The sequence below is a fragment of the Scyliorhinus torazame genome, chromosome 4 (genome assembly GCF_047496885.1).
Source record: "Scyliorhinus torazame isolate Kashiwa2021f chromosome 4, sScyTor2.1, whole genome shotgun sequence".
NCBI lineage: Eukaryota > Metazoa > Chordata > Chondrichthyes > Carcharhiniformes > Scyliorhinidae > Scyliorhinus > Scyliorhinus torazame.
In genome coordinates, this window is record NC_092710.1 from 181329918 (window position 1) to 181356986 (window position 27069).

The window sequence follows — 27069 nt, forward strand, 5'->3', positions numbered from 1 at the left end:
CATGACCGGGACAAGGATGAGACGGTTTTTTGGGGAATGAGGACAGATGTGTTAGGTGCTCAGGGAGCCCAGCAAATCACACCCATATGTTCTGGGCATGCCCAGCGCTGGAGGAATTTTGGAAGGGCGTAGCGAGGACGCTGTCGAGGATGGTAGGATCCAGGGTCAAACCGGGCTGGGGGTTCGTAATATTTGGGGTGGCAGAGGAGCCGGGAGTGCAGGAGGCGAAAGAGGCCGGTATTCTGGCCTTTGCATCCCTAGTAGCCCGGCGAAGGATTCTTCTTGAGTGGAAGGATGCGAGGCCCCCAAGCGTGGAATCCTGGATCAGCGATATGGCGGGGTTCATTAAATTGGAGAGGGTGAAATTCGCCTTGTGAGGGTCGGTACAAGGGTTCTTTAGGCGGTGGCAACCGTTCTGAGACTTTCTGGCAGAACGATAGACATTGGTCAGTGGCAGCAGCAGCTCGGGGGTGGGGGGGGTTTACTTTATTATTGTTTTTGTTATTTACACTGAAGGGTCTGAGGGGGTGTATATACCTGTTGTGTTAAGTCGGGGTGTTAATGTTAATTTATTATTTATGTACAGGGGTGGAGGGGGGTATGGAGGGTTGCTTTTCTGGACTGTGTTCTGTACTTAACACTGCTGGGTTCTTTTTTTTCTTCTCATTTTGTTATTGATATTTTATGAAAACCTTTAATAAAAATTATTTTAAAAAAATAATGAATGGGGTGAGAGACCCCCAGTTAGGATAGTTACGTGGAAAGTAAGGGGGCTGGGAGGCCCAGTCAAAAGGTCAAGAGTGCTTGCGCATCTTAAAAGTTTGAAGGCTGATGTAGCAATGCTGCAGGAGATTCACTTGAGGGTGAAGGATCAAGTGAGACTAAAAAAGGGCTGGGTAAGTCAGGTGTTTCACTCTGACGGAAGGGCTCAAGTGGTAGCGGTAGTGGTCAGCAAAAGGGTATGGGTTCAGATGGAGACGGTGGTTGCAGATCAGGCGGGTAGGTACATGATTGTGACAGGGGAGCTGGAGGGGAGGCTAGTGGCGCTGGTAAGTGTATATGATCCCATTTGGGACGATGTGGGATTCACAAAGAAGGTGTTTGGGGCCATCCCCGACTTGGACACACACAAACTGATGGTGAGGGGGGACTGGAATTTGGTGCAGGACAGGTCACGGCCCAGCTCGCCACCCGGGCGGGGGGGTGGACCCTTGGAGGTTTCTGCACCCGAGGGAGCGGGACTACTCATTTTTCTCAGCGGTCCATAAGGTGTACTCACGGATCGATTTTTTCATGGTGGGGAAGGCGCTGCTGGCTGGAGTTAAGGGGTCGGAATACCCGGCAATTGCAATATCAGATCATGCTCCGCATTGGGTGGATATGGTACTGGAGAAGGGGTTGGTACAGGAAGTTAAATGTGAGACTGTTGGGGGACTGAGGGTTCTGTGACAAAATTGAAAAAGTAATCGAGGAATATATGGGTTTCAACTGCACGAGTGAGGTGTCGAAGGCGGTTGTCTAGGAGGCTCTAATGGCGGTGGTGAGGGGTGAGGTGATCTCGTTCAAGGCTAGGCTAGACAAAGAGGAGAGGTTGGAGCATCAGAGGGTAATAGTGAGATGCTGGAGGTAGTTAGGAGGTATGCAGAAGATGGAGACCCAGCGAAGTTGGAAAAGAGGAAGGAACTTCAGGCGAGCTTTGACCGACCATCCACCAGGAAGGCGGTACGCCAATTGAGGCGGGCAAGGGGTGCAGTTTACCAGCATGGAGAGAAGGCGGGGCAGCTCCAGAGGGAGGCTGCGGCAAGGAAAATTGTCCAGGTGCGGGACAGGGCAGGGAAGTTGGTAGTAGCTCCATATCAGATTAACAAGGTCTTTAAAGAATTCTATGAGAGGTTGTACAGGTCAGAGCCACCTGGGGGAGGCCGGGAGATGCAGGAATTTCTAGATGGGTTGGAGTACCCGAGGTTAGGGGAGGGAGGCAGGGCTACATTAGAAGGGATGATAGTGGAGCAGGAGATAAAAGATGCGATTGGGAGGATGCAGTCGGGGAAGATGGCAGGGCCGGATGGGTTTCTCGTGGAATATTATTAAAAATTCAAAGATAAGCTGGTACCGCTGATGGTGGGGATGTTTGAGGAGGCGATAGGGAAGGGGGTGTTACCACAAACTTTGGGGCAGGTATCAGTTTCCCTGACGCTTAAAAGAGGTAAGCATCCGACGGAGTGTGGGTCGTATCGGCCCATATTACTTTTAAATGTGGACGCAAAGATATTGGCGAAGGTTCTGGCAGGTAGGCTAGGGGACTGCCTGCCTCAAAGGTGATAGGGAAGATCAGACGGGGTTTGTGAGAGGAAGGCAGGTCTTTTCGAACATTAGGAGGGTAATGAACGTGGTTATGGCACCGGCGGAGAGAAAGGAAACAGAGGTGGTTGTGGCACTGGACGCCAAGAAAGCGTTTGACCAGGTGGAATGGGTGTACTTGATGGCAGTTCTGGAGCGGTTTGGGATTGGAACAAGATATGCGGACTGGGTAAAGCTACTGTATAAGGAGCCGAGGGCGAGTGTCCGCAGAAATAAGATCAGCTCGGAATACTTTTCTCTCCACAGATCTCCACATCTCCAAAAATCTGTCCTGGTCCACCCATGTCGACGCTACCACCAAGAAAGCACAACAGCGCCTATACTTCCTCAGGAAACTAAGGGCATTCGGCATGTCCACATTGACTCTTACCAACTTTTACAGATGCACCAGAGAAAGCATCCTATCAGGCTGCATCACAGCCTGGTATGGCAACTGCTCGGCCCAGGACCGCAAGAAACTTCAGAGTCGTGAACACCGCCCAGTCCATCACACGAACCTGCCTCCCATCCATTGACTCCATCTACACCTCCCGCTGCCTGGGGAAAGCAGGCAGTATAATCAAAGATCCCTCCCACCCGGCTTACTCACTCTTCCAACTTCTCCCATCGGGCAGGAGATACAGAAGTCTGAAAACACGCACGGACAGACTCACAAACAGCTTCTTCCCCACTGTCACCAGACTCCTAAATGACCCTCTTATGGACTGATTTCATTAACACTATACCCTGTATGCTTCATCCGATGCCAGTGCTTATGTAGCTACATTGTATATGTTGTGTTGCCCTATTATGTATTTTCTTTTATTCCCTTTTCTTCTCATGTACTTAATGATCTGTTGAGCTGATCGCAGAAAAATACTTTTCACTGTACCTCGGTACACGTGACAATAAACAAATCCAATCCAATCCAATCCAAACAGTTGGACTAGGCAGGGATGTCCTCTGCACCCCCTGCTGTTTACACTCGCGTTTGTGCCATTGGCCATCGCGTTCAGAGGTTCGGGTGTATGGAAAGGGGTAGTGCGGGGGGAGGCATAGAGCATCGGGGTGGGGGCATGGTCAAGGAAAATGGCGATTTGGGGGAACCATAGATTTGAGTCTGGGAAGTGGGTTGGAAATTTTCGGAGATGGGAGGAGAAAGGAATTAGGGCACTAAAAGATTTGTTTCTTGAGGGTCGGTTTGCAGGATTGAAGGAGCTGGGAGTGAAGTATGGGCTGGAACAGGGGGAAATATTTAGATACATGCAGGTTCGAGACTTTGCCAGATAGGAGGTACAGAACTTCCCGGTAGAGGCGGCTTCCACATTGCTGGAGGAGGTGCTGATGACAGGGGGACTGGAGAAGGAGGTAGTGTCGGCGGTTTACGGGGCTATTTTGGAAGAGGAGAAGGCGCCGCTGGAAGAGATCAAGGCAAAGTGGGAGAAAGAGTTGGGAAAGGTTTTGGAGGAGGGGTTCTGGTGTGAGGTGCTCAGGAGGGTGAACACCTCCAGCTCGTGCGCGAAGTTGGGGCTGATACAGGTGAAGGTGATATAAGGAGGTTTTTCGGGTAATCTCTAAATTAGTGCACGTGAAACTGGACCCGGGCACTCGGGAGGTCATATTCGGGGTGTCGGACCAAAGGGGTGCGGAGGCAGATGTTGTAGCCTTCGCATCGTTGATCGCCCGAAGGCGGATCCTGTTGGGATGGAGAGTAACCTCTCCACCCTGTGTCCTGGAGTGGCAGGGGGACCTGCTGGAATTCTTGACTCTTGAGACGGTCAAATTTGAAATGAGGGGAGGATGGGGGGATTCTACAATTCATGGGTGTTATTCATTATGCACTTTTGTGAATTGGATTACATCAAACATTGCGCGGGGCGGGGGGTCCTGATTCCTTTTTGTTATTTGTTTAAGGTAACATGTGGGCTAATGTTTGGGGGTTTGGTGGGAGGATGGGATTGTTTTGTTTTTTTAAAGCTTGTTTTTATTCAAAAGTTTACAGAATTTTTACAAAACCACTACTAAAAGGCGGCAACAAAAAACAAAAAAAAGAATTAACAACTTAACAAAACAAGGTGGGATAACTACCATTTACAAGAAAAATCTATCCACAACCCATACAGTTCCCCACCTCCCCCACCCCGCCTCCCCGGTTTGCTGCTGCTGACCTCCTCACTTAACGTTCCGCGAGAAAGTCAAGGAATGGTTGCCACCGCCTGGAGAACCCCAGCAAGGACCCTCTCAAGGCAAACTTTATCCTCTCCAAACCTAGAAACCCAATAATGTCACTGACCCAAGTCTCCACACTTGGGGGTTTCGCATCCCTCCACATTAACAAGAGCCGTCTCCGGGCTACCAAGGAGGCAAAGGCCAGGATCCCGGCCTCTTTCGGCTCCTGCACTCCCGGATCTTCTGACACCCCAAATATCGCTATTCCTAGACTCGGCTTTACCCGAGTGTCCAAGACTTTGGACATAGCCTTTGCAAAGCCTCGCCAGAATTCTTTAAGTGCCGGGCATGCCCAGAACATATGGACACGATTTGCTGGGCTCCCTGAACACCTCACACACCTGTCCTCTATCCCAAAGAACTTGCTCATTCTTGCCGCTATCATGAAATGAAAAATGAAAATCGCTTATTGTCACAAGTAGGCTTCAAATGAAGTTACCGTGAAAAGCCCCTAGTCGCCACATTCCGGCACCTGTTCGGGGAGGCTGGTACGGGAATTGAACCGTGCTGCTGGCCTCCCTTGGTCTGCTTTCAAAGCCAGCGATTTAGCCCTGTGCTAAACCAGCCCCTGGTGTGCGCCCAGTGTACCACCTTAAACTGAATCAAGCTAAGCGTGGCACAAGATGAGCAGGAATTGACCCTGCCCAGGGCGTCCGGCCACAGGCCCTCATCCAGCTCCTCCTCCCACTTGCCCTTCAGCTCTTCCGCCGAGGCCTCCTCCGCCTCCTGCAGCTCCTGGTATATGTCTGATACCTTTCTACCCGGGACAAACCTGTGGTTGTTTCGTATTGGGGTCCAGACTGAGGCCCCTACCTCCCCCCTGTGCCTTCTCCACTGACCCCAGATCCTCAGTGCCGCCATCACCACCGGGCTCATGCTGTACCGTGCCGGCGGGTGCGGCAGCAGTGCCGTTATCAGTGCCCCCAAGCTAGTATCCCTGCAAGACGCCGCCTCCAGCCACTTCCACGCCACCCCTCCCTCTACTACCCATTTCCGAATCATGGATATGTTCACTGCCCAGGATGGGATTGTTGTTATTGATATGGGGATTGACATTGCATTCGTTACTGATTATTGTTTATTGTTGGGTGTAAATTTGGGAGAAAATGTGAAAAAGGAGAATAAAAATATTTTTTAAAAACATCTGCATACAGACAAATATAATTCCAGGAGTTTTAAGGATTAATTTTACTTTTAAACCTTATAAATGACCAAACAAAGCATTACATTAACACTGAAAATCAGTGTTAGGTATGCTACTTATCCAAAAATATTACATGTCACTAGCTCATTACCTGAGCATAGTTGCTCAATCTTGGTGTAGCTGAGCTGGAGGGAGTCGTTGACCCATGACAGCATGTCATGTCGGCTCAGATTTTCACTTGTCACCGAGGTGGAATATACATTCACTGCCATGCCACAGCTGCAAAATAAACAGATGAATAAATTCAGAAGGTAGAAACAAAATCAACCAGACACCAGTGTGATCCAGGGCAACTACATCTACAATAGGGTGGCACGGTGGTACAGTGGTTAGCACTGGTTGCCAGGGACCCAAGTTTGATTCCGACCTCAGGCACTGCGTGGAGTTTTCACATTCTTCACATGTCTGTGTGGGTTTCCTCCGGGTACTCTAGTTTCCTCCCACAGTCCAAAGATGTACAGGTTAGGTGGATTGGATATGCTATATTGTCCCTAGGTGGGGTTACAAGGATAGGGTGGGGCATTGGGCCTAGGTTAGGGTGCTCTTTCAGAGGGTCGGGCCAGACTCAATGGGCCAAGTGATCTTTTTCTGCACTGTAGGGAATCTATGATTCTTCTATATGTGTCTAGTTCGAGGAGCTTCTGCGCAGAGTCAATAGGCTGAGCTATGGACACTGCAGTGCATCAAGGAAGGGGACTGATTTTGGACACTTTGTTCCTGAATGCAGTCACACATCTTAGGATAGGGTCATTTGATTTGATCGATAGTTAGGGTCAGGAGGGTGTGACTTCAAGTGAGGCAGGTAAGGGGATCAAACAGGTACTGCAGGCCTTGTAATTGTCATAGATTCAAGATTCTTGCAGCTTGTGTGGATGAGGGTGGAGGGAGGGTGGAGACTGCAAGGTGGAGGAGCAAAATGACCATCACCATGGTACAGGAAGCCATTCAAGTGTATTGGAGTAATTTTTTTTTCTCATAAATTTAGAGTACCCAATTCATTTTTTTTCAAATTAAAGGGCAATTTAGCGTGGCCAATCCACCTACCCTGCACATCTTTGGGTTGTGGGGGCGAAACGCACGCAAACACGGGGAGAATGTACAAACTCCACACGGACAGTGACCCAGAGCCGGGATCGAGCCTGGGACTTCGGCGCCATGAGGCAGCAGGGCTAACCCACTGCGTCACCGTGCTGCCCTGGGAGGTTGTAGTAATAAGCATTACAGTCAGGTGGATAGACATGGTTCTCTGCAGCTGAGAGAGTCCAGAAGGCCGTGATGCTTGCACACTGTCACACATCTCAGGGTGGAGAGAAACTTGCAGAGGGATGGGGAGAACCCAGTTATCGTGGACAACATGGATACCAAGGATACAGATAAAATGAGGGATGGAATGTTTAGGAATTTGAGCAGCTAGGAGCTAAATTAATATTAATAATAATCTTTATTATAATCTTTATTAAGTCGGCTTACATGTACACCGCAATGAAGGTACTGTAAAAATCCCCAGTTGCCACACTGTGGTGCTTGCTCGGGTACACTGAGGGTGAATTCAGAATGTCCAATTTACCTAAGAAGCACATCTTTCTGGACTTGAGGGGGAAACCGGAACACCCGGAGGAAACCCACGCAGACAGGGGAAGAACGTGCAGACTTTGCACAGTGATCCAAGCCGGGAATCGAACCGGGTCCCAGGTGCTGCAAAGCAACAGTGCTAACCACTGTCCTACCATGTCACCCGTACCCAAGCCACGCGCAAATTGACATAGGGTAAGTAACATTAGAGAGATGAATGCATGGCTCAAAGACTGATGTAGGAGAAATGGGTTTTCTATTCATGGGGCACTGGCATCACTACTGGGGAAAGTAGGAGGTGTACCATTGGGACGGTCTTCACTAGAACATGCTGGGACCAGAATTCTGGCGAGTCGTATAACTAGAGTGGTGGAGAGTTGTAAATTAATAGTGGAGGCAAGGGATAATACAAGAGGAGATGTGGTAAATAGAAATGAGGAGGTGACTTCCGGGTGCGGCGATGACCAGCTAAGTCGCACGTTTCGGCAGCTCCCGGTGGAACGGACTTTTGGGCTCTTAATAGGAGCCCCAACGGCAATTTTAACGGCTAAAAACACTGTGTGGTAAACCAGAAGGGAATTCCCCCTGGACACAGATGGAAAAAGGAGAGGAAAGTGGCCGGATTGCGGACGATCCTCTAGAGCAGCGGCAAGGAAAGCAAGCACAAAGCAAGATGGCGTCGGAAGGTGGCCGTCTAGTATGGGGCCCTGACCAACAAGAGTTCCTGCGGCGCTGTGTGGAAGAACTTAAAAAGGAGATGAAGAAGGAGCTGCTGGCCCCAATATTACAGACAATTGAAGGGCTAAAGGAGGAACAAAAGACCCAGGAGCAGGAGCTTCAGGTCGTGAAGGCAAAGGCCGCTGAAAATGAAGACGAAATACAGGGCCTGGTGGTGAAGACAGAGATGCACGAGGCACAACACAAAAGGTGTGTGGAAAGGCTGGAGGTGTTGGAGAATAATGCGAGGAGGAAGAATTTAAGGATTCTTGGTCTTCCCGAAGGTGCGGAGGGGGCGGACGTCGGGGCATATGTGAGCACGATGCTTCACTCGTTAATGGGATCGGAGGCCCCGACGGGCGCATTGGAGGTGGAGGGAGCTTATCGAGTTATGAGGCGAAGAGCGAGGGCTGGAGAAATACCTCGAGCCATAGTGGTGAGATTGCTCCGATATAATGACAGAGAGATGGTCCTCAGGTGGGCGAAGAAAACTCGGAACAGTAGGTGGGAGAACACGGTGATCCGCGTATATCAAGATTGGAGTGCGGAGGTGGCGAGAAGGAGGGCGAGTTTTAATCGGGCCAAGGCGGTGCTTCACAAAAGGTCAAATTTGGAATGCTGCAACCGGCAAGACTGTGGGTCACACACTAAGGGAAGCACCACTACTTTGAGACGGCAGAAGAGGCGTGGACATTTATTGTGGAGGAGCAGCTGGAATAGGCGGGCCAGAAAAAGAACGTTTGGGACAAAGTGGTGGTGTGATTACGTGGGGTGAAGGGGGGGAAAAAGGGGGAAGGGATGATCTCTCAAGTTGTTAATCTTGCGACCCTGTAACTTTTCTCTCTTCCCCATGTCGTGGGGGAGGAAGGATGAGGAATTGTGGGCGCCGGCCATTAGGGGTGGGGCCAAGTGGGAAACGCGGGCTTTGTTCCCGCGCTATGGTAATCATGGCGGGAACAGGGAAGCAGGAAGGAGGGGGCCTCGCACAGTGGGGGCCGAGGTCACGGGGGGAAGCCGAGGTCAGCCAGAGTTTGCTGACTTCTGGGAGCAACATGGGGGGTGCAATTACGTTAGAAGAGGATCTAGCTGGGGGGGGGGGGGGTTAACTGGGTTGCTGCTGCTGGGGAGAAGGGGGAGCTGGTACGGGGTGGGGTGGTCGAGGCGGGAGGGCGCCGTCGGGGGGAGATACGGCTACGTGGGAACCGGGTGAGGAGCTGGATTAAAAAAAGAGGATGGCTAGTCGACAAGGGTGTGGGGGGGGGGGGGGTAAAGAGCCCCCCAACCCGGCTGATCACGTGGAACGTGAGAGGGCTGAACGGGCCAATTAAAAGGGCACGGGTACTCGCACACCTAAAGAAATTAAAGGCAGATGTGGTATGTTGCAGGTGACGCATTTGAAACTGATAGACCAGGTCAGACTACGCAAAGGATGGGTGAGGCAGGTGTTTCATTCGGGGTTAGACGCAAAGAACAGGGGGGTGGCTATATTAGTGGGGAAACGGGCACTGTTTGAGGCAAAGACCATCGTGGCGGATAGCGGGGGTAGATACGTGATGGTGAGTGGCAGATTGCAAGGGGAGGCGGTGGTTCTAGTGAACGTATGTGCCCCGAACTGGGATGATGCCAATTTTATGAGGCGAATGTTGGGACATATCCCAGACCTAGAGGCGGGAAAGTTGGTAATGGGGGGAGACTTTAATACGGTGCTGGACCCAGGGCTGGACAGATCGAGGTCCAGGACCGGGAGGAGGCCGGCTGCAGCTAGGGGTGCTCAAGGACTTTATGGAGCAGATGGGAGGAGTAGACCCCTGGAGATTTAGCAGGCCTAGGAGTGAGGAGTTCTCGTTTTTCTCCTATGTCCATAAAGTATATTCACGGATAGACTTTTTTGTTTTGGGAAGGGTGCTGATCCCGAAGGTGACAGGGACGGAGTACACAGCTATAGCTATCTCGGACCACGCTCCACATTGGGTGGACCTGGAGATAGGGGAGGAAAAAGAACAGCACCCGCCCTGGAGAATGGACATGGGACTATTAGCGGATGAGGGGGTATGTTTAAGGTGTATTGAAAGGTACTTGGAGCTTAATGACAATGGGGAGGTTCAGGTGGAGTGGTCTGGGAGGCGTTGAAGGCAGTGGTTAGAGGGGAGCTGATATCTATTAGGGCACATAAAGGAAAGCAGGAGGGTAGGGAAAGGGAGCGGTTGCTGAAAGAACTTTTGAGGGTGGACAGACAATTTGCGGAGGCACCGGAGGAGGGACTGTACAGGGAAAGGCAAAGGCTACATGTAGAATTTGACTTGTTGACTACGGGTAATGCAGAGGCACAATGGAGGAAGGCACAAGGTGTACGGTATGAATATGGGGAGAAGGCGAGCCGGTTGCTGGCCCACCAACTGAGGAAGAGGGGAGCAGCGAGGGAGATAGGGGGGGTGAGAGACGAGGAGGGAGAGATGGAGCGGGGAGCGGAGAGAGTGAATGGGGTGTTCAAGGTATTCTACGAAAGATTATATAAAGCTCAGCCCCCGGAAGGGAAGGAGAGAATGATGTGCTTTCTGGATCAGCTGGAATTCCCTAAGGTGGAGGAGCAGGAGAGGGCGGGACTGGGAGCACAGATTGAGATGGAGGAGGTAGTGAAAGGGATTGGGAGCATGCAGGCGGGGAAGGCCCCGGGACCGGACGGATTCCCGGTGGAATTTTATAGGAAGTATATGGACTTGCTGGCCCCGCTTCTGACGAGAACCTTTAATGAGGCTAGGAAAAGGGGGCAGTTGCCCCCGACTATGTCAGAGGCAAAGATATCGCTCCTCCTAAAGAAGGAAAAAGACCCGCTGCAATGCGGGTCCTATAGGCCCATTTCTCTTTTAAATGTGGATGCTAAGATTCTGGCCAAGGTAATGGCGACGAGGATAGAGGACTGTGTCCCGGAGGTGGTACATGAGGACCAAACTGGGTTTGTGAAGGGGAGACAGCTGAACACGAACATACGGAGGTTGCTAGGGGTAATGATGATGCCCCCGCCAGAGGGGGAAGCGGAGATAGTGGTGGCGATGGATGCCGAGAAAGCATTTGATAGAGTGGAGTGGGATTATCTGTGGGAGGTGCTGAGGAGATTTGGCTTCGGAGATGGATATATCGGATGGGTACAGTTGCTGTATAGGGCACCGATGGCGAGTGTGGTTACGAATGGACGGGGGTCTGATTATTTCCGGCTTTACAGAGGGACGAGACAGGGGTGCCCCCTGTCTCCGTTATTGTTTGCACTGGCGATTGAGCCCCTGGCCATGGCACTGAGGGGTTCCAGGAAGTGGAGGGGAGTGTTTAGGGGAGGAGAAGAACACCGGGTATCTCTGTATGTGGATGATTTGTTGTTGTATGTGGCGGATACTTGGGGAGTTTGGGGATTTTTCGGGGTATAAATTGAACATGGGGAAAAGTGAGTTGTTTGTGGTGCATCCGGGGGAGCAGAGCAGGGAAATAGAGGATTTACCGCTGAGGAAGGTAACAAGAGACTTCCGATACTTGGGGATTCAGATAGCCAAGAATTGGGGAACCTTGCACCGGCTTAATTTAACACGATTGGTGGAACAGATGGAGGAGGACTTCAAGAGATGGGACATGGTGTCCCTGTCACTGGCGGGTAGGGTGCAGGCGGTTAAAATGGTGGTTCTCCCGAGATTCCTCTTTGTGTTTCAGTGCCTCCCGGTGATGTTCACAAAGGCTTTTTTTAAGAGGATTGAGATAAGCATTATGAGTTTTGTGTGGGCCGGGAAGACCCCGAGAGTGAGGAGGGGGTTCTTGCAGCGTAGTAGGGATAGGGGGGGGTTGGCACTACCGAGCCTAAATGATTCTTACTGGGCCGCCAATATTTCAATGGTGTGTAAGTGGATGGGAGAAGGGGAGGGAGCGGCGTGGAAGAGATTGGAGAGCGCGTCCTGCAAGGGGACCAGCTTACAAGCAATGGTGACGGCACCGTTGCCGTTCTCACCGAAAAAATACACTACAAGCCCGGTGGTGGTGGCAACATTAAAAATTTGGGGGCAGTGGAGACGGCATGGGGGAAGGACGGGAGCCTCGGTGCGGTCCCCGATAAGAAATAACCATAGGTTTGTTCCGGGGAGAATGGATGGGGGATTTGGAGCATGGCAAAGAGCTGGGGTAGTACAATTGAGAGATCTGTTCATAGATGGGACGTTTGCGAGTCTGGGAGCGCTGACGGAAAAATATGGGTTGCCCCAAGGGAATGCATTTCGGTATATGCAACTGAGGGCTTTTGCGAGGCAACAGGTGAGGGAATTCCCGCAGCTCCCGACGCAGGAGGTGCAGGATAGAGTGATCTCAGAGACATGGGTGGGGGATGGTAGGGTGTCGGACATATACAGGGAAATGAGGGACGAGGGGGAGATCATGGTAGATGAGCTGAAAGGGAAATGGGAAGAAGAGCTGGGGGAGGAAATTGAGGAGGGGCTGTGGGCTGATGTCCTACGTAGGGTAAACTCGTCGTCCTTGTGTGCAAGGCTAAGCCTGATACAATTCAAGGTTCTACACAGGGCGCATATGACTGGAGCACGGCTCAGTAAATTTTTTGGGGTAGAGGATAGGTGTGGGAGATGCTCGAGAAGCCCTGCGAATCACACCCACATGTTCTGGTCATGTCCGGCATTACAGGGGTTCTGGGTGGGGGTGGCGAAGGTGCTTTCGAAGGTGGTGGGGGTCCGGGTCGAGCCAAGCTGGGGGTTGGCTATATTCGAGGTTGCAGAAGAGCCGGGAGTGCAGGAGGCGAGAGGCGCTGATGTTTTGGCCTTTGCGTCCCTAACGCAGGATATTGCTTATGTGGAAGGAAGCCAAACCCCCGGGCGTGGAGACCTGGATAAACGACATGGCAGGGTTTATAAAGTTAGAACGGATCAAGTTCGTATTAAGGGGTTTGGCTCAAGGGTTCACCAGGCGGTGGCAACCGTTCGTCAACTACCTCACAGAACGATAGAGGGAATGAAAAAGAAAGAAAGACAACAGCAGCAACCCAGGGGGGAGGGGGGGGGGGGGGGGGGGGATCCGGGCAGGCTCTTAGGGATGTCATTGTATAGGTATAGACATTTGTTATAGGTAATGTATATTGGACTGTTGGATTGTATCTTTGGAGAGTAACTATTTTTGACAAGGCAGTTGCCATTTAGTTTTGTTTTTGTTTCTGTTTATATATTATTTATTTACTTGTTTAAAACTGGCCACTGTTATTTATATTGCTTTATTGTTGTTTAAAAGAAAAACTATGTACTGTTATGTTTGGCCAAAAAATCTTGAATAAAATATATTTTTAAAAAAAGAAATGAGGTGGTAATAGAGCAGATTAGTGATTTGGGTAATGACAACCAGAAAGTGTCAGGAAGGGACAGAGCATACAAAGTTGAGAGTTCACCAGCAAATAAGGTCAGAAATTGCAAAAATGGTAAAAAGAGAGGTAAAAGTGCTGTATCTAAATGTGCACAAAATTCACAACAAAAAAGATGAATTGTTAGCACAGATAGAAATAAATATATATACCCTAATAGAGATTTTAGAGACATGGCTGCAAAGTGAACAAGGCCAGGATCTGAACATCAATGGGTATTTGACATTTTGAAAAGATTGAAAGTTGGGAAAAGGTAGTGCAGCAACCACTGGATGTGGTGAGAGATGACAGCTTGAAAAAGCACGATGTAGAATCAGTTTGGGTAGAGATAAGAAAAAGAAACGGTAAAGAGATCACTTGCAGGAGTAATTTATTGGCCCCCTAACAGTAGATTACACTGTAGGTCAGAGTATGCAGGAAAATATAAATATGGTACATGAGAAAGGTACCACAATCATGGGTGACTCGCACGTCCCACCGGCGGAGAATCCAGCCCAGGGTTTGTGCATAATTAATGCAATAAATCTCAACTGCTGCCAAAAAGAACTTAACTGAAAAGTATGAGCTTTCACTCCTTCAGGTTTCAATTACTGTCGGAGTTTAATAAGACATAAAATATACTTGTAATTATTTTGTCTCTTACCTCGCTTAATCTCTTCTTTTTTTCTCTTACTTTATCATGCTTTCTTTTTTTAAAAAATATATTTTATTAAAGTTTTTCGATCAATCAAAAATTTCCCATTTTACAACTTTGTAATAATATATACATTGATCGTTTTTATAAATAAATAATATACTAACGGCAACTGCTAACGACAAAATAAGAAACAACAGAAATAGTAACTAAAATAGTAACTTCGTAACATCTAATATAAATAACTAATATATATATAAACACACACATAAAACCCCTGAGGACCCAAATGAGCCCTCCCCCTCCCCCCGGGTTGCTGCTGCTACCTTTCCTATTTTCCCTTATCGCTCTGCGAGATAGTCGAGGAACGGTTGCCACCGCCTGGTGAACCCTTGAGCCGAACCTCTTAGTGCGTACTTTATCCGCTCCAATTTTATGAACCCTGCCATGTCGTTTATCCAGGCCTCCACGCCCGGGGGTTTAGCTTCTTTCCACATAAGTAGAATCCTTCGCCGGGCTACTAGGGACGCAAAGGCCAAAACATCGGCCTCTCTCGCCTCCTGCACTCCCGGCTCATCTGCAACCCCAAATATAGCCAACCCCCAGCCTGGTTCGACCCGGACCCCCACCACCTTTGAAATCACTTTTGCCACACCCACCCAGAACCCATGCAATACCGGACATGACCAAAACATGTGGGTTCGCCGGGCTTCCCGCGCATCTCCTCCACTCCAGAAAATCTACTCAGCCTTGCTCCAGTCATATGCGCCCTGTGTAGAACCTTGAATTGTATCAGGCTGAGCCTGGCACACGAGGACGAAGAGTTTACCCTACTTAGGGCATCTGCCCACAGCCCCTCCTCAATCTCTTCCCCCAGCTCCTCCTCCCATTTTCCCTTCAGCTCCTCTACCATCGTCTCCCCCTCGTCTCTCATTTCCCTATATATATCTGACACCCTACCATCACCCACCCATGCCCCCGAAATCACTCTGTCCTGGATCTCTTGCGCCAGGAGCTGCGGAATTCCCTCACCTGTTGCCTCACAAATGCCCTCACTTGCATATAGCGAAATGCATTCCCAGGTGGCAACCCATATTTTTCTGTCAGCGCTCCCAGACTCGCGAACGTCCCGTCTAAGAACAAGTCCTTCAATTTTGCAATTCCTGCTCGCTGCCAAGATTTAAATCCCCCATCCATCCTTCCCGGGACGAACCTATGGTTGTTCCTTATCGGGGACCACACTGAGGCACCCGTCACTCCCTTATGTCGTCTCCACTGCCCCCAAATTTTCAGAGTTGCCACCACCACTGGGTTTGTGGTGTATTTTTTCGGGGAGAACGGTAACGGCGCCGTCGCCAGTGCTTTTAGGCTAGGTCCCCTACAGGATGCCATCTCCAGTCTTTTCCCCGCCGCTCCTTCCCCTTCCCTCATCCACTTACATATCATTGACACGTTGGCGGCCCAATAATAATCACTTAGACTCGGCAGTGCCAGTCCCCCTCTGTCCCTACTGCGCTGCAGGAACCCCCTCTTTACTCTTGGGGTCTTTCCAGCCCACACAAATCTCATAATACTCTTGTCCACCTTCTTAAAAAAGGCCTTTGTAATCAGTACAGGGAGGCACTGGAACACAAAAAGAAACCTCGGAAGGACCACCATTTTAACCGCCTGCACCCTGCCCGCCAATGACAGGGGCGCCATGTCCCACCTCCTAAAGTCCTCTTCCATCTGCTCTACCAGTCGTGCCAAGTTAAGCTTATGCAAGGTTCCCCAGTTCCTGGCCACCTGGATCCCTAAATACCGGAAATCCCTTGTTACCCTCCTCAACGGTAAATCGTCTATTCCCCTGCCCTGTTCCCCGGGGTGCATCACAAACAGTTCACTCTTCCCCATATTCAATTTATATCCTGAAAATTCTCCAAACTCCCTGAGAGTCTGCATTATCTCAGGCATCCCCTCCACTGGGTCCGCGACATACAACAACAAATCATCCGCATATAATGACACCCGATGCTCTTCTCCTCCTCTAAGTACCCCCTTCCACTTCCTAGAGCCCCTCAGCGCTACGGCCAGTGGCTCAATTGCCAACGCAAACAGTAACGGGGACAGGGGACATCCCTGTCTTGTACCCCTATATAGTCGGAAGTGGTCAGATCGTTGCCTATTTGTAATCACACTTGCCATCGGGGCCCTGTACGTGAGCTGAACCCATCTAATGAACTCCTCTCCAAATCCAAATCTCCTCAGTACTTCCCACAGGTAGTCCCACTCCACTCTATCAAATGCTTTCTCTGCATCCATCGCCACCACTATCTCCGCCTCCCCCTCCGGTGGGGGCATCATCATCACCCCAGCAGCCTCCGTATATTAGCATTCAATTGCCTCCCTTTAACAAACCTCGTTTGATCATCATGCACCACCCCAGGGACACAGTCCTCTATCCTCGTCGCCATCGCCTTGGCCAAAAGCTTGGCATCTACGTTCAAGAGGGAAATAGGCCTGTATAACCCACACTGCAGCGGGTCTTTGACTCTTTTCAGGATCAGCGATATCGTCCCCTCCGACATCGTCGGGGGTAGTGTCCCCCTTTCCCTAGCCTCATTGAAGGTTCTCGTCAGAAGTGGGGCCAGCAGGTCCATGTATTTCCTATAGAACTCCACCGGGAACCCATCCGGTCCCGGGGCCTTCCCTGCCTGCATGTTCCCAATTCCTTTTACCACCTCCTCCACCTCAATTTGCGCTCCCAGTCCTGTCATCTCCTGTTCCTCAACCTTCGGGAACTCCAGCTGGTCTAGGAAACGCATCATTCCCTCTTTCCCTTCCGGGGGTTGAGCCTCATATAGCCTCTCGTAAAATACCTTAAACACCCCGTTCACCCTCTCCGCTCCCCGTTCCATCTTTCCCTCCTCGTCTCTAACCTCTCCGATCTCTCTCGCCGCCCCCTCTTCCTAAGTTGTTGGGCCAGCAGCCGGCTCGCCTTCTCTCCATATTCATACTGCACTCCCTGTGCCTTCCTCCATTGTGCCTCCGCCTTACCCGTGGTCAACAAGTCAAAGTCCGTGTGCAATCTCCGTCTTTCCCTGTATAGCCCTTCATCTGGAGCCTCCGCATATTGCCTATCCACCCTCAAAATCTCCCTCAACAATCTCTCCATTTCTTTACCCTCTTGTTTCCCCTTATGGGCCCTTATGGAGATCAGCTCCCCTCTAACCACCGCCTTCAGCGCCTCCTTTATCATGCTTTCTATACATGATTTTACAATGAATTAAATATTTTGATTTATACTTCCTGGTTTAGACTCTATGGCCAGGATGTTACACCACCATTACCCCAGGAACTGGCTGGCAGGCAGGGTAAAATCATGTGGCATGGCAGAGGGCACTGTTTCAGTCACCGAACCACCTCCACTGAAATTTTATCAGGGGTAGCCCATCTGCACTTCGGTCAATTGAGACCCTTATCACTTAAGAGCCTCCTCCTGATGTTATTACCAGCAGTGGACGGTCCCCATGGCACATGGCAAGTGGCTGCAGGCTCCTCCTGCTTGGATACCCTATGCCGAATGCCCAATGGAGGCCTTTCCCAACAGTGAAAGCTGCCCTCACGTCTCCTCACTAGCCTCCGCCCCCCCGCCCCCTCCTGGCCGGCCTCAAGAGCAGCCTCACCAACATTGTCAACTGCAGCATGACCTGGACAATATTCAGACTTGGACTGATAAGGGGAAAGTACCATTTTTGCCACACAAGTGCCAGACAATGACCATCTCCAACAAGAGATAATCTAACCATTGACATTTAAAGGCACTACCTTCGCTGAATCCTCACCTATCAACATCCCGGAGGTTACCATTGACCAGAAATTGAACTGGACCAACTGTATAAATATTGTGGCTACAAAAGCACATCAGAGGCCAGGAATCCTGAGACAAGCAACTCATCTTCTGAATCCCCAAAGCCTGCCCACTATCTGCAAGGCACAAGCCAGGAATGTGATGAAATACTCACCACTTGCCTGATGAGTGCAGCTCTAACAACACTCAAGAAGATCGACACCATTCAGGACAAAGCAGCGACTTAACTGGTACCTGTTCCACAAACATTCACTCCCTCCACATCGAACAGAGGCAGCAGTGTGTACCGTTTCCAAGATGCACAACAGGAACTCACCAAGGCTCCTTAGGCAGCACCGTCCAAACCCACGACCATTGCTATCCAGAGGGACAAAGGCAGTAGATACATGGAAACACCACCACCTGGGAGTTACCTTCCAAGTTCTATGATTCTAAGTCACCCACTATCCTGACTTGAAAACATAAAGCACTGTGGGTGGGTCTATACCACAGGTTATCACAGTAACTTGGTTACAATGTTAACGTAAGCCTACTTGTGACAATAAAAAGGTTATTTCAGTGGTTCAGGAAGGCAGCTCAACACCATCTTCTCAAGGAAAATTAGGGATGGCCTAGCCATCGCGTCCACATCCTGTAAATGAATTTTTTTAAACTCCCAAAAGGTTTGTCAAACATTGGCCGCGATTTAACGGGCAAAAGAGTCCCGTTTTGGATGCGCTTAGCGGGGTGTTGTTTGGTGGGACTTTGGCCTGGGCAAGGAATGCCCCGCCAAGGCCACACTTACCTTACATCAGCGCATGAAGTAATCACTGCAGCCTCTGTCCCCAACCCCCCATGCCCCAACTTACCTATTAGGGGGTCCTCAAGATCCCCTCCCCCTCATAAGGGCAGGGCACCCTCAGGCACGATCCCTGGCATGGTAAACATGGCACAAGAGCACCATGGCATTGTCAGCCTGGCAGAGCCCCTGCCTGGCAATGCCACCTGTGCAGTGCCAGGGTGGCAGTGCCAAGATGCCTGTGGCAGTGCCAGGGTGCCAAGCTGGCACTGCCAACATGCCCAGGTGGCAGCGGGAGTGCCAGGGTACCACCCTTCCTAGTGCCCTACCACTCGGGGGCCTCTGATGGCCTGGAGAACCTCGCCAGGTGCTGTTATGCCTGGTCCATGTTTGTGTGGACCAGTGCTAAACAATGCTATAACGAGGTCTCTCAGGCGCAGGTGTTCGTTCCCGGGCCTTGGGAGCCGACATATTTAAGTGAGCCAAATTGCTCACTTAAGTATGTAAATCTAGATTTCATTCAGCGAGGGCGAGATCCATACTGCAATGTCTCACAGGATCTTGATAGATCTCGCGAGGTGTTCTGAGCGATGAGGCCATTCGATCGCACCCATTACAAATCATTTTGTGGGGGAAGAGGATGGTGTGGACAGTGTGCAGGGGGTGCAAATCCTGTCCAAATATTCTGGGTATGTCCAAGACCGAGGACGTTCCAGCAGAGGTTCTCGGACGTGCTGAGTGTGGAGGTGGATTCAAGTGCTGAGTGTGGAGGTGGATTCAAGTCCAGAGGTGGTGATATTTGGGGTGTTGGAAGACCTGGGAGTCCCAAGGGGTGAGAGAGGCCGATGTTTTGGACCTTGCCTCCTAATAGCCTGGGGGCGGGTTTTGCTTGGATGGCGGGACTTGGAACCGCCGAAAGCGGGAGTGTGGGTGAGCATCCTGGCGCAATTCCTGAGGCTGGAGAAGATCAAGTTCGCTTTGAGGGTGTCAGCAGAGGGGTTCACCCAGAGGTGAAGCCGTTTATTGATGCTTTTATGGAGGTTTGTTAAAATGGGGAGGGCGCGATGTGAGGTGGGGTTGGCGCCAGGGGAGCGGGGGGGGGGGGGGGGGTGTTGTTGGTCGTTTATTGAATTGCTTGGTTGTTCATCAGAATCTTTTTGTATACATGAAAATGCCTTGAATAAAAAATTTTTCAAAAAAACAAAATCGTGCCTCTGCCCAATTTTACCATTATTTTTGAGGTGACCTGGTATCACATCCTCTATTATAGATTCTGGCATTTTCCCTGCTCCTGATATCAGTCTAACAGGTCTGTAGTTCCCTGTTTTATTTCTCCCTTTCTGAAATAATGGGGTTACATTTGCCACTTTCCAATCTACAGGAACCATTCAAGGGTCTACAAAATTTTGAATGATAGACACCAATACATTCGCTTTCTCTACAGCCACTCTGGGATGTAGATCATCAAATCCAGAGGATTTATTTGTTTAAAGTCCCATTAATTTCCCAACAATTTTTTCACTAATATTAATATTTTGCAGTTCATCATTTACATACATTATTTCTGGGAAGTTTTTAGTATTATCCTCCGTGAGGACTGGGAACAATTGACTTCCCTGTGAACATTGCAGAATACGAACTCCCCCATTAAGGGGATCTCCAAACAATGTATCATTGTATGGTATCTAAAGCCGACCAGTTTGGCACCTGCAAGGCAGACCCAGTTGGGATCTACCGTGTGATGTATATAATAGTTATTGTAAATAAACTAAATTTCTTCGAACTAACTCGGTGTGGACTCCTTCAAGGCTGTATAAAACTGGTGATGAGTGTCAAACTGGATAACTATCAACGCTGCTACACCATTGGATAAGCCACCTTCCGGTCCCTGTTGGATAAAGGTCGGAATTTTCTCTTAATTAGGCCTCTGTTCAGACGTTAGATGTATTTGACAGCAGCTTGGAAGATTGGAATCAGTATGCGAAGCGAATGCGCTACCTTTTCAGGGCAAACAATATCATGGAGAATAATCGCCAGACAGTCACCTTGCTGACTGCCTGTGACGCGCATACATTCAAAGTTATACTGCCTTACGTACCCAGCAGTGCCTGACATGCAAACCACTGACCAACTAGTTCTAGTGGCACCGCACTTTAAACCAACTCCGTCCATTATCGTACAGCAATATCATCTTAATACCATGGAAAGGACCCCAGGTGAATTCATCACTGAGTATTTGTCAAGGTTGCAGAAGATTGCTGAGTTCTGCGAATAGAACACTACCCTGCACGAAATGCTGCAAGATTGTGTAGTTTGTGACGTTAACTGTACAGCCACCGAAAAGAAATTATGACCAGACATTCCCTGAATCTACAGCAAGCCATCCAAATTTTGCTGTCCCGGGAAAGCGCAGAGCGAGGGGTGCAGGAAATACAGCGTATGGAAGTAAACACCTTCAGGTGTGCCCTTCCTGGCATGGGATCCCTCCTCGGACCATTACCCTGCCCTGGACAGAACGTTGTAAAGGCCTGAACCATTGGTCGAAAGCTGAGTTATCCCGATGGAAGACTTCTCCAGAATCCGCTGATGGTGAGCCTGGTCGTTGCGGGGTGTAGTGTCACCGGTTCAGGCATGAGCACAGACCACAAGCCAACCAGAGATCCAGACACCCTGGCAGAGGTAGGCATCATCCTAGAGCCTTTACCTTCCATCTGGATGCGTCTGAAGATGATGACTGCATGTAGTTAAATTGCAGGGTGGCAACCCGGGTGGTCCCTATAAGTATTACGGTGCAGGTGAACGTGCATTTGCTGGGCATGGAGCTGGAAACTGGTGCAGCGTTTCCATTGTGAGACAGAGTACATTTGACCGCATTAAACAGGGTATACAGGATTTCGATTTGACAGAGACCAAGGCTAGGTTAGACACCTGTACCGTTGAGCCATTAAACATTGCAGAAACCACCATGATTCCAGTGATATATGGACACCAATCGGTGTGCCTCCCGTTTGTTGTGATCAGGGGGCAAGGCCCCGACTTGTTGGGCCGAGGTTCGTTGAGTCATCTACAGCTAAACTGGCAATGCATTCTCCAGATGAGGTCCAGAGGTAAGCGAAGTAAGCAAAGCGAGGTCTACAAAATTATGAGGGGCATAGACAGAGCGGATAGTCCGAGGCTTTTCCCCAGGGTAGAGGGGTCAATACGAGGGGGCATAGGTTTAAGGTGCGAGGGGCAAGGTTTAGAGTAGATGTACGAGGCAAGTTTTTTACGCAAAGGGTAGTGGGTGCCTGGAACTCGCTACCGGAGGAGGTGGTGGAAGCAGGGACGATAGTGACATTTAAGGGGCATCTTGACAAATACATGAATAGGATGGGAATAGAGGGATACGGACCCAGGAAGTGTAGAAGATTGTAGTTTAGTCGGGCAGCATGGTCGGCACAGGCTTGGAGGGCCAAAGGTCCTGTTCCTGTGCTGTACTTTTCTTTGTTCTTTGTACTGGGCAAGTTACACCGAAGGTTTACGGGCTGAGAAAGATAAAAGGGGGCTGTTTCGCATTCATGTCGACTCGGGAGCCCAACCACGATATTTCTGATACACGGATATACGGAGTGAGAATTAAGAATGCCCAATTTACCTAATAAGCAAGTCTTTCGGGACATGTGGGAGGAAACCGGAGCACCCGGAAGAAACCCACGCAGACAGAGGGAGAAGATGCAGACTCCGCACAGACAGTGACCCAAGCCAGGAATCGAACCTGGGACCCTGGAGCTGTGAAGCAACAATGCTAACCACTGTGCTACCATGCTGCCCTATTCAACAGGCAATGGAGAATATCCTGAGAGGGTTGCCACGTATGACGGTCTATTTAGCTGACGTGTGGGCTTCCGGTTGCGGCTATGCAGAGCTAAGTCGCACGTTCGGCAGCTCCCGCTTGGAACGGACTTTTGGGCTCTTTTCAGGGCCCCCAACGGCATTTTATTGACATTTCCCGGTGTGGGAAGAAGACTGCAACATTCCCCTGACAGTGTATGGCTTGGACCAGGAGCGGGGCGACTAAAAAAGTGGTGGTGAACCCAAAGAAAATGCGAGGGAAGAAGAGCAAGATGGCAGTGGGCGGGGACCAGGCAGCGTGGATGCAGTGGGCGCAGGAGCAGCAGGAGGTTATCCAGCGCTGCTTCAGGGAGCTCAAAGCGGACCTACTGGAGCCGATGAAGGCTTCTATTGATAAGCTGCTGGAGACCCAGGCAGCCCAGGGGGTGGCGATCCACGAGGTCCGACAAAAGATCACAGATAACGAGGACGAGATCTTGGGCCTAGCGGTAAAGGTGGAGGCGCACGAGGCGCTCCACAAGAAATGTCAGTAACGGTTCGAGGCGATGGAGAATCGGTCGAGGCGGAAGAATCTGCGGATCCTGGGCCTCCCGGAGGGGTCGGATGGCATCAATGGGGTCGTCAGGGACTTTTATGAGGAACTGTATCGGTCCGAGCTCCCACTGGAGGAGGGAGGGATGGGCCGCTTTCTGGACCAATTGAGGTTCCCGAAGGTGGAGGAGGGACTGGTGGTGGGATTAGGGGCACCGATTGGGCTGGAGGAGCTGGCCAAAGGGATAGGGAGCATGCAGGCGGGGAAGGCACCGGCAGCGGACGGTTTCCCAGTCGAATTCTACAAAAAATGTGGACCTGTTGGGCCCTTTGCTGGTTAGGACCTTCAATGAGGCAAGTGGGGGGGGGGGGGGGGGCTTTGCGCCCGACGATGTCCCGGGCACTGATCTCCTTGATCCTGAAGCAGGACAAGGATCCCCTGCAGTGTGGGTCTTACAGGCCGATTTTGTTGTTAAATGTACATGCCAAGGTGCTGACGAAGGCTTAGCCATGAGAATTGAGGATTGGGTGCTGCAGGTTATCCACAAAGACCAGACTGGGTTCATGAAGGGGAGGCAGTTGAACGCGAGTCTGCGGAGGCTCCTGAACGTTATTATGACGCCGGCGAGGGAGGGGGAGGCGGAGATAGTGGCGGCGATGGACGCGGAGAAGGCCTTCGATAGGGGAGAGTGGGGGTACTTGTGGGAGGTGCTGAAGAGGTTCGGGTTTGGGGAGGGGTTCGTCAGGTGGGTTAGCCTGTTGTACGAGGTCCCGATGGCAAGTGTGGCCACGAACAAGGAGGTCTGAGTACTTTCTCTTGCATCGAGGGACGAGGCAGGGGTGTCCCCTGTCCCCCCTGCTCTTCGCACTGGCAATTGAATCCCTGGCTATGGCACTGAGGGAGTCGAGGAACTGGAGGGGGTTGGTGCAGGGTGGGGAGGAGCATAGGGTGTCGCTCTATGCGGACGACTTGCTGCAATATGTGGTGAACCCGGTGGGGGGAATGCCGGAGGTAATGAGGATCCTCAGGGAGGTCGGGGATTTCTCAGGGTACAAGCTCAACATGGGGAAGAGCGAGTTGTTCGTGGTTCACCCAGGGGACCAGGAGAGGGGGATTGGCGAGCTCCCACTAAAAAGGGCGGAGAGGAGCTTCAGGTATTTTTGGGTCCAGGTGGCCAGGAGCTGGGGGGCCCTGCATAGACTTAATTTCAGAGGCTGGTGGAGCAAATGGAGGAGGAGTTTAGGAGGTGGGACGCGTTGCCGCTGTCCCTGGCGGGTAGGGTGCAGTCAGTCAAGATGACGGTGCTCCCAAGGTTTTTGTTCCTGTTCCAGTGCCTCCCCATTCCTATCCCGAAGGCCTTCTTTAGGCAGGTCAACGGGAGCATAACGGGATTTGTGTGGACGCGAGGGACTCCGAGGGTTAGAAGGGTGTTCCTGGAGCGGAGTAGAGATGGGGGGGCTGACGCAGCCCAACCTCTGTGTGTACTACTGGGCCGCCAATGCGGTGATGGTGCGCAAGTGGGTGATGGAGGGGAGGGGGCTGCATGGAAGAGGCTGGAGACGGCGTCTTGTGTGGGTACAGGTCTGGAGGCGCTGGCAACGGCGCCGCTGCCGCTCTCTCCAATGAGGTATACCACGAGCCCGGTGGTGGCGGCTACCCTCAAAATCTGGGGACAATGGAGGCGGCACAGGGGGGAAGTGGGGGCCTCTGTGTGGACCCCGATACGGGGGAACCACTGGTTTGTCCCAGGGGAATAGATGGGAGGGTTTTCGGGGTGGCACAGGGCAGGGCTAAGAAGGTTGGGGGACCTGTTTGTGGATGGGAAGTTCGCGAGCCTGGGTGAGCTGGAGGAGAAGTATGGGCACCCCCGGGGAACACCTTTAGGTATCTACAGATAAGGGCGTTTGCCAGTCGGCAAGTGGTGGAATTCCCGCTGCTGCTGCCACACACGGTACAGGACAGGGTGCTCTCGGGGGTGTGGGTTGGAGAGGGGAAGATCTCAGCAACATACCAGGTGATGCAGGAGGAGGAGGAGGCCTCGGTGAAGGAGCTAAAAGCTACGTGGGAGGAGGAGTTGGGGGATGAGATCGAGGAAGGGACGTGGGCAGACGCCCTTGGGAGGGTGAACTCTTCCTCTTCGTGCGCGAGGCTCAGCCTCATACAGTTTAAGGTGCTGCACAGGGCACACATAACCGGGTCAAGGATGAGCCGGTTTTTGGGGGCTGAGGACAGGTGTGTTAGGTGCTCAGGGAGCCCAGCAAACCCACACATATGTTCTGGGCATGCCCAGCGCTGGAGGAATTTTGGAAGGGCGTAGCAAGGCCGGTGTCGAGGGTGGTAAGATCCAGAGTCAAACCGGGCTGGGGGCTCGCAATATTTGGGGTTGCAGGGGAGCTGGGAGTGCAGGAGGCGAAAGAGGCCGGCATTCTGGCATTTGCGTCCCTGGTAGCCTGGCGAAGGATTCTTCTTCAGTGGAAGGATGCGAGGCCCCCAAGCGTGGAATCCTGGATCAACGCTATGGCAGGGTTTATTAAATTGGAGAGGGTGAAATTTGCCTTAAGGGGATCGGTGCAAGGGTTTTTCATGCGGTGGCAACCGTTCTTGGACTTCCTGACAGAACGGTAGACAATGGTCAGTAGCAGCAGCAACCCGGGGGGGGGGGGTTCTATTTTACTTTTGTTTGTCTATACTGGGGGATCCGAGGGGGTGTATGTATTTGCTATGTTTGCTACGTGTTAATTCGGGGTGTTAATTTATTATTTATGTATGGGGGGGAGGGGGGCACGGGGTTGTTTTGTTTTGTATTTAATTCTATTGGGTTCCTTTTACATTTTGTTGTTGATATTTTGTGAAAACTTTAATAAAAATTATTTTTTAAAAAAATACTTAGCTGATGTGTTGGTCATGGGAGCGATGAACAAAAGCATCTGGACAACCTCAAGACAGTGCTGAAATGGTCTGTTATTCGCTTGAGGTGAGCAAAATGTGTCTTCCATGCAAGGAAGGTGGTCTACCTCGGTTACCGGGTGGACCATGAAGGCTTACACCCCGTCGCAGAAAAGATGCGCGCCATTCAGCAGGCGCACACCGAGTTTAGGGTGGAGGATGGTATCCTGGTGTTCCTGATAGACAGAGCATTGCTGGGGTACATGCGCCGTCATTCCGGAAAAAGGGCAGCAGTCGAGTTTGAAGGGCCTCCACAATGAACACCTAGGGGTGTACAAAACAAAAATGTTGTCACGCAGGTTCGTCTGGTGGCCGGGTCTGGATGCGGACACTGAAATAATAATAATCTTTAGTGAGCAAATGGGCTTACATTAACACTGCAATGAAGTTAAATTTTACAGGTGGACAGGAGGTATGCGGAGTCTCCGGATGACGGGCTTCTGAAGGAGCGTCGGGAAGTCTGCGGCTGTTATTTGGGCTCCTGTCCACAGGTAAGGCGAAGGGACAACTTAGGAGGGTAAAGGGGGCGGTCGATTAATATGGGAAAAAAGCCAGCAGGATGCTGGCGCATCAGCTGAGGAAACAGGAGGCGGCGAGAGAGATTGGGAAAGTAAGAGATACAAGGGGAAAGGTGGTTCCATTTATTGATGGAAGCATTTGCATGAACAAACAATTCTGTAAATCTTGACCAGCAGAAACATAATTTAGCTTCCATAAATATTGATGTCTGATATTACTATTCTCGGTATTTTTGTAACAAAAATTAATCAGGATATTTTAAAACCCCAACTTGCTTTCTTTGGTGTACATAAAAACAAGCTGAAATAAGGTTGAATGAATGGTTAAAATGCAGAATTTATGCTCATAAACTGCACACAAGAACATAATTTACAATTTATTTCTCCATATTTAGACAATTCTTTTCAAAATAAGCAAACTGGAATTGTTCTCCATTAGCATTTCAAAATAAATACAAATAGGCACAAAGATAACTTCTTGAAGAATGACTGCAATAAACGGCAATCTGTGTCTCTGGCTAGTAAA

General features: G+C 50.6%; 1 protein-coding gene across 2 annotated transcripts in view; it reads right to left on the bottom strand.

Annotated features, from left to right (window-relative positions):
* LOC140410622 (microtubule-associated protein RP/EB family member 3-like) overlaps positions 1-27069 on the bottom strand; it is a 222307-nt gene that overhangs the window by 161588 nt on the left and 33650 nt on the right. For both annotated transcript variants that reach the window (XM_072498937.1, XM_072498938.1), the window contains exon 2: positions 5865-5992. In XM_072498937.1, the coding sequence (XP_072355038.1) occupies positions 5865-5985 (121 nt within the window). In that variant the 5' untranslated portion in view covers positions 5986-5992. The remainder of the gene's footprint in view (positions 1-5864; positions 5993-27069) is intronic.